The 8001-nt window shown below is 52.4% G+C and overlaps 1 protein-coding gene across 5 annotated transcripts in view; it reads left to right on the top strand.

Moving 5' to 3' along the window:
• The window catches only part of LOC113203221 (synaptosomal-associated protein 25), a 26411-nt gene that overhangs the window by 3444 nt on the left and 14966 nt on the right, over nucleotides 1-8001 (top strand). For 4 of the 5 annotated variants that reach the window (XM_026417799.2, XM_026417801.2, XM_026417800.2 and 1 more), the window contains exon 2: nucleotides 7572-7601. In XM_026417799.2, the coding sequence (XP_026273584.1) occupies nucleotides 7591-7601 (11 nt within the window). In that variant the 5' untranslated portion in view covers nucleotides 7572-7590. Of the gene's footprint in view, nucleotides 1-2972; nucleotides 3078-7571; nucleotides 7602-8001 lie in introns of those variants that run through there. The other variant, XM_052270019.1, reaches the window with a different exon arrangement.

The following is an 8001-nucleotide window of genomic DNA, read 5'->3' on the forward strand; positions in this document are numbered from 1 at the left end:
CCCCCCCTCCGGCTCCTACAAATCCCGCGTAATACCGCGTCATACTATTACTTGATCTAACTTCTTAATAATCAATCCCAAAAAATGACATGGACACGTTAAAATTGGAATCTAAAACGCAAAAACGGGAATCAAATCATCTAAAAGGGTGTCAATCGTCAATCTATAAACAGGAACCAAAACGGGTGGGGCGTGGTGAGACAACACTTGGGGCCGAGACCCGACATCCGGCTGGTGGGGGGCTCGAGAGGAGAGTGTACGAGTTAGCACGCAGTCGCTTCCATCGTCACGGCTCGCCGCACCGGGCCCCCCACAAAATCATGCCCAGTTGAGGAGGGGAGGGGTCGGAGGGATCATCAAGAAAGAGCGACCGTCATTCGGCCTTTACAAACCTTCCAAGTTGCCAGCATGCTCTAATAGCGCCTAATAGGTAGGCAATATCTTGCCTTCAGAGCATGCGTGTACTGCGGTCTGGCCTACTCCGAGTCTCGCAGGCGCCGTGCTCCTGTCCGATCTGAGTAAAAACAATTCGAACCAACACGGGAAATGAAGGCAGATGATACTTACGAAGTTTGTTAAGAGGCAGTTCCATATTTATAATAACTTATTCTCGATCAAAATAAAAAAAAATCGCTGTCACCACTGTGAGAAATGCACTTGTAAGGGTTACATGAAAACTTTGCATGGTCTGTTTCGTTTGTAAGATTAGTTAAAATTCCAAAACTGTACATTTTCCATATCTGTGGTTTTATTCACATGTGCTCGTGTGGGGAAACGGGTTCGGAAACAAGGAACGGCGGTTGCCGGTTACCCTCATATAAATCAACGGTTATTTACCTATGCGGGTGACCGTGATTTTTTTAACAGTGCGGGCCGGGCGAAGCAGGGAAAAGGGGACGCGGCGAGTCGCTTAGCAACAGTGCCAATTATCTATACCACGCTTGGAAGTGTAAACAGACGGCGCGGAAAGGAAAGAACCTCGCGCTAAGCAGCTAACGCCCGCGGAGGTGAGGGTAGGCCACCCGCCGCACCGGCGTGCGCGCAGAGCGCCGCGTGGCCTACCTCCACGGGGTTCGGCCGGCAGGGGGGAATGCTCTGTGGGGTGATTCCGCACAACGCTTTCGCACTTCCTACACCACTTGTTCTGAAATTGAAGTAGGACTTTTTCCTATTTTTTTGTTTCCTGTTTCAATCTCAGCACACGCGGAAAAATCCAATTTTCGTTTACGTACATTTGTGTTCGGGTTTGCACAAGTACAATTTTTCACTTGTATCAATGCGAAAATATTATTCAATTAAAAACAATTTACCTTAAAATAACCTTGTTCTTGAACAATGTTCTCATTCGAAGAGGAGTGATCTTATTTTAATTATTTTTCTGGGCGTGCTAGGGACCGAACGTGACATAAAAATAGGAAAAGGTCCTACTTAAAATTTGGAAAAAAGTGGTACAGGGAAATAATGTATTGGGAAGTGCGGAATTAGGACAAAAGGTATTATGAAAACCTAATTATGAATTTTGTAGGGGAATCTTTCGTTACTCCGCGATCATGTGTGCGATCGCACATTGATTCGAATCTATAGATGCGCTAATTCTACCCCAATCCTCTAACGTGTGCAGAATTATTCGTTCTCCACATGTTACATGGTCTGCGCCCGGTTTAAAGAGTTTCTTGAATTTCAAGACCTGGTCCTCGATGTCAATTGGCTTTTCCCACAAAATCCAAGATCGGGTTTTGAATTTCAAAAAACTTACTTTTTTACCGCACATTTCATGTTGGCACTGGTGTAACTTCGCGGAAAGATACAGGGAATGGAATGGCAAGGAAGAGAAGAGTGAAATCGGTAGAAACAGGTAAGCTAAAATGAGGGGCTTCCGTAGAGGCGAGGTTGGGGGGATCGATGTAGAAAGTAAAATAAAACACAGTGACGCTGAGAGTAGAAGTTGGAAATGGAATGAAATCGGCGCATGCCGAGGAGTTGTCATCCCCGTCTGTGGCGCTGAGATGAGGAGAGGCATCGCCTGGTCGTCGACCCCGGAGCGTCCCGGGCAACGCCTGGTACAGTCGAGCGATCCGGAAGGCCCCTAACCATAGTGGGCGGGACCGGGGGCGGTCCCAAGCCAGTGCTTCGATTGAACATTCGGCGAACCACTACTGCTACGGCCTCACTCAGAAGCGGCTATAAGACTTGCTCGGCATCTTTGGAAGCTGCCTAGGGAGAGGGAGACAACGTTAAAAGCGTCTTCTGCTGGTGGGGTTGTCTAGACGCTAAATGGAAAATGACAATTTTGTGTCCATAGCAAAGATGCGTTCTTAAGCACATCTGGATCGGATGAAAGTTATTTGTACTTGGGCTGACCTAGGCTATAAGTTGTAACTCACAAAACAAATCTGATACAAAGTTGCATCAGATTGTGACGTGCTTATAAGAACACATCTTCGCGGGACACCCACACGCACTCCCTATGTAGAGTATACTGCGTGTTCGGGCGCCCATTTCGTGACCTGACCGAGGACCTGAGTCGGCCCGGCAGTGGAAACATTTCCCAGGGGACGACGACAGACCGTGGGTCGGGCTCGGTCTGAGGGCGGCACCAAGCTATCTGGAGGCCATCCTAGAGGCTGTTCTGGAGTCCCTCCTGGTGCTCGGACGGCCAGCTTGTGGGAGGTTGGGGTTGAGTTGGGGGGTTAGTGCATGAGCTATAGCTAATCTGTGACGGGCCAAAACGTCGATCAGCTGACGACGGCGATGAGAGCGGGACAGGTGATGGACAGACATTAGACAAGTGGCCGGAGCGAGGAGAGAGTGGCGTTCGTTGGGGTAGGATTTGCCCCCATCCCCCCCTTTCCCTGAAGCTGTTCGTGCAGCCCGGGCATAGCCTGCCCCACCCCACCCCCACCGCGCCCAACCCCCGTGGCTCGGCGGCGGGGAGAAGCGCGGGGCGGTGCGCGCTGGGCCTCAGTCGACGCCAGCCGCTGGCCCAGGGTGGTGTGCTCCGCTGCGCTCCTTTCTCTCTCTCTCTATCTCTCTCCACCCTCTTCTCCTTCTCTCTTTCTCTGCGTGTCTCTCTGACGGTGCGTATAGCCGAGGCTGAGTGCCCGATTGTCAGTGCGTGTGCAAGTGTGTGTGTGTGTTTGTGCGTGGCTGTGTGTGTCCGAGTGAGTGGCGCGCTTAAGGCGTAAGGGTTGCCGTCCATCGATCGTCCGGACGTGGTCTGCGCGAGCGGTGAGGCGGCGCACCACGCCCCGGCGCACCCCGCCCGACCCCGTAGGGGCCCCGCCGTGCGCTCACGCGCGTTTCTCTAATTGTGCGTGTGTACGTGCGAGCGTGCGAGCGTGTGTGTGTGCGTGCGTGCGAGCGTGCGTGCGCGCGGGCGATGAAGGCAAAGGGGCGCTGGGTGCTCGGCGATCCCCGTCCCGTGCCTGCCCCACGTGGTCCGGCACCGGCCCGCCAGAGGTCGCGGCCTGCAGCACCTGCCTGCAGCACCCGCCTCGCCGCTTTGTTTAGTGCGACGCGACCAAAATGTGGTCACGCTTTGCTGTTTGTTTGTTTTTCAAACCCCCCATTCGATGAACAGCCGCACTAAACGTGATAAACGGGCGACGTTATTTTTTTATTTTATTTTTTTGTGACAGTCTACATTTTCGTTTCGTGTTGTGGTGGTCATGGTTTGGGTAGGTGATGCTGCTTTTCGCAGCGTGGCAACAAGACGTGGGAAACACTGGCCATCCGACCTGTAACAAAGCTGTTGTTGGCTGTTTTGTAAGACGACGACAACAACAATTAAACATAAAATATAACAAACGGAAATTGTCATTAAGTTGAGCGACTACGCAACTGGATAGGCTGGGACTTATTTTATGATTGGCTTCCAAAATGTTGGACTGTAAACAACTGCTGAACGAGCAAATATTGCTGGTTAGCATGAATACTGAAAGGGAGAAGGCGCGGGTGAGGGACCATAATATCTTAACGTATTGTCGTTACGTTACAAGTTCGCGGAACGAATTTAAATGCCCAGAATCTTTTTTTGTTACGCCATTGGAGAATACCCCTATGGCTTACCTTATCTTAGGCTACCCCTCACAATTCTCTGTTACTTTCCTGGAGTTTTTTGTGCACGCTTTGTGCACTTTGTGATGCTTGGCTGGACTGGAAAGAGGTCTGTGTTATACTACCGAAGTAACGGAATGCCATCGATTTGTGTGTTGTTCCTGCAATGCAGTTGATTAGGACGTCGCCCGCAGCAGCGACAAGTTGCCACGCTGGCAGCAATCGCTTCACTGAGGATGCTAAAAGTCAGCTACACTGTTAAAAAATCTGTGGAAAAACCACAGACAACCACAGAAAAATTCCCAACAGAGGTGTACAGATTGCTTCTGTTACAGAAATTTTCAGTTATTTTGTGAACACAGAAGTCTGTGCTTCAAAATCACAGAAAAAACAGAACAGAATCGTACAGATTGTTTCCGTCATATAAATAGTCTGTCATTCAAGGGGTGCGGACCCATCTATAACAGATATTGTGTCTCAGTGGTAAGGCGTCCGAAGACGCCGCTAGATGGCACTCTACATTAGCTCTCGCTGAACACTTCCGTCCTGGTCACCATCTAGTGTCCCACCCTGACACGCTACAAATAGGGAACAGTTTCCCGCGCGCTGCAGTCCTCTGCCAATGCGCCAATGAAATTGAATTTTTGACTCACTTTCGGTACCAAAGTATCCTACGCAGACGACGATCCTTCTATTTCAACAAAACTGTGTCTAGAAAAGAATGGCTAAGTCACAGAAAATATCTGTAATAATTCTGTGGCAGGTGTACGGAGTAGCACAGACGTTCTGTAACAGAAGCTCCGTGGTTTTCTGTACCTTTGATTCCGTACCCTCTCTGTGGTTTCAGCACAGATTTTGACGGACGTTCTGGGCAAAAAATTGACCATAGTTTTTGTGTTTTTTCCGTGGTTTTTTCTAACAGTGTATATCTACCAGGTGGCTGACTCACGCCGCACACTTTCGTAGTTGTACTGTACCGCATGCACGAGTGCGAGCGGGTTTGCCTATCACCGCTGCCCACGGCTCCCTATGGCCCCGTCCTAGTAGGCGACCCGCCCGCACGCGTGCATGCGGTACAGTATAACTACGAAAGTGCGCGGCGTGAATCAGCCTCCTGGTATCTTATATCTTGCTCTCAGGAGGGCGAGATAGTGACAAGATTATTCTTCTTACTCTATTGGTCATAATTCACCTCATCAAATGAGACTGAGGTTCCTCGGTTCCTCCGAGGGTTCCACTCTAGTTGGGCTAGGTCAGGGAAATCTCACTCGCTCAGAGTGAGAATTCGCTGCATAAGGTATGAGAATGAGACAAATATGGCAAGCTTTGATGGATTGGGCGAGGTAAAATTGTCTCACTCATTTCGAGCACGAAACCTCCCCCAAAAGGTTTGCAGTGGTTAGGTACCTATTACAGCTTGCCTACCATGGTGGTAGGGGAGTGGTCCATCCAGCCGGTGGTGGTGTGTCCAGCATCTCTTCTCCTTACCCTTCCCTACACGTGCCTCCACTCATCCAAGTTATTCACAGCGAAAAAGCGTACTACGAAATTGAGAATTTCTGTAAGAAGTCAAGACGCGGACGCGGAATGCTTTGTGTGTAGTCTCCTTCTTTAGAACACAACATTGCAGCCGGGCCCGCAAGTCACCCGCGGTGTCAGGTGCCCTACCCTATCAAGTCGAACGGACCCGTTTTATAAATCCAAATCCTCTAAGAACCCCCTTTTAAAAAAGATAATAATTCTGGAAACATTGTGTTGCGTCTGGAAACACCTTGGATCAAAAACGATTTGTCCTAAAGATCATGAAAATCTCAGGATTTTTGAGTAAAAGTGTTCGGAAAACTCGCTACAGGAGCTGTAATTGCCTAGTGCCCCCCCCCCCCTCTCCCCAATACACACACACTTGATCCGCGCTTGGGCCGGAAGTCCTTAATCCCCGGGCAAGCCTCACCGGGGGGAGGGGGGCCGGATCTGTCTACTCCGAGGCAAAAGTCCCGGGGGCAGCGTATATCCGAATATATTGCCTCGGTGCACTTTCCGAGTTCGACGCCACTGGCTTGTTGCGTGCGCTGTGCGCTGTTATTCAGGTTTGGCCGGGGGGTGGGGGTGAGGACTGGGTGAGGCGCAGCGCAGCTGGGCCTCCGGCAGGGCCGTCGCAGTGAGTGACCTTGGGGTTGCTTTTCGCGAGTTTCTAGAGCACGATTTTAAGAGTCGACTTGGAGGGAGATGAGCCTTCCGTCGAAAATACTCCTTTTTTTTCCTATTTTTGGTATAGATGTGAGTGTTGGCAGACCAATACTCTTTATGGTTGCTCTGACTGCCATGCGATGGTTGCTGTATAGCTTTCCCTTCTTTCTGGGTGTGGGCACTTTGACGACACCGGCCGACACCCCGCACCATACACGCCTTCTTGTCCCCCTCTGCCGACCACACAACCGCGGAGCTAGAGGAAGCGACTGCAAAGGAATCTCCTGGGTGAGGCCCGGGGCCGGAGCGGCGCGGAGCGGGGGCAGCTGCGGTAGGAGTGGAAGTTGTGGCGGGGAGTATTGATCGAGCTCCCCCCCCCCCACCCCCTCCCCCAGTCTCCCGTGCGACCCTAACTTCGTCTCCCCCCCCCCTTTTCTCTGCGCCCCACCCCACCCAACCCTACCCCACCACCTCAGCCCATCTAACCCCACCCCACCTCTTCGCTGCCCTTCCCCACTCCTTTGATTGTATCTCCCGTTCCTTTATGTCGAGTCTGTGGGTTTCAAAAAGCAGCAGCGGCATACAGTAAACTAGTGTGTACTGTACTGGGAAACGGATTTTTGGAGAATGTCGGACTCGTAGGATGAAATGTTTCAACACCTCGGGTCCCCCCTCTGACGACACGTATGGTCATCATAGCCCCCCCCCCCCCCCCCCCTCGTCCCGGGTCTCAACACTAGCCTTACCCTTTTCATGAGGCCGGGCTGGCGGCCAAGGCTGCCTTAGCGGGGCTGGGTGGGGCTGCGGGGCTGGGCGGAGTGCTAAGCGAAGGTCGAGTGCGAGTGATGGGTAAAATGTCTGGGCGAGTTCAGCTACCTATGTGGGCCAGTCCCTGGGGGGGGCACCGTTTTTCCGCGCTCTCCATCACGTGCTCCAAACTCTGATTGCGTCCCATAGCCTCACTCTGCCCGCCGGCCGCGGCGCTTTTTGGGTGTTGATGACGCGTTCCGCGTGTCCCAATGACGTCACTGCCGCTGTGCTCGCCGCTGTGTCGCGCCTGCGATGACGCCACGCACCGGGCCGCCGCGGCCTAGCGTGGAGTGGAGTGGGCGTTGCCGTCGGAGTGAGTGTGTTCAGACTCATACCAAGTGTCCAGGGAGCGACTTGGACGGGGTGAGGCTGACACCACGGTCCGCGTATTTTATAGTTTCCTTTTCTGCGGCCCTCGCTGAAAGGCGCGCTTTAGTGTGATTGAGATTTGTGATTTGGCCCATTATTTGTCGGCCTATTGTCCGGATTGTTAATATGATGCCTTTCTTTTGTTGCAGACGTACTAGCGCGAGCATCATGCCCGCCCCCGCCCCCGCCGCGGGCCGCAACGCCCCCGACACGATCGGACAGCGGAGATAATAAAAACACAAACGCACTCGCGCGCACCACGTGTATGTGGAGCAGAGTGCATGCGCATGGGCCGGGCCGTCCAGGGCAACCAACGAGGACCAGGACGCCGTCGTCGGGGAGCTCACGGACAAGAGGTGGGCGATCAGGAGGCTGAAGAGGAGGAGGCAGAAGAGGAGGAGGAAGAGGAGGAGGAAGAGGAGGAGGAAGAGGAGGAGGAAGAGGAGGAGGAAGGGAGGAGGAAGAGGAGGAGGAAGAAGAAGAGGAAGAAGAGGAGGAGGAAGAAGAGGGGGAAGAGGAGGACGAAGAGGAGGACGAAGAGGAAGACAAAGAGGAGGAAGAGGAGGAGGAAGAGGAGGA

Source organism: Frankliniella occidentalis, unplaced genomic scaffold (genome assembly GCF_000697945.3).
Source record: "Frankliniella occidentalis isolate FOCC.00 unplaced genomic scaffold, Focc_3.1 Scaffold107, whole genome shotgun sequence".
Taxonomy (NCBI): Eukaryota; Metazoa; Arthropoda; class Insecta; order Thysanoptera; family Thripidae; genus Frankliniella; species Frankliniella occidentalis.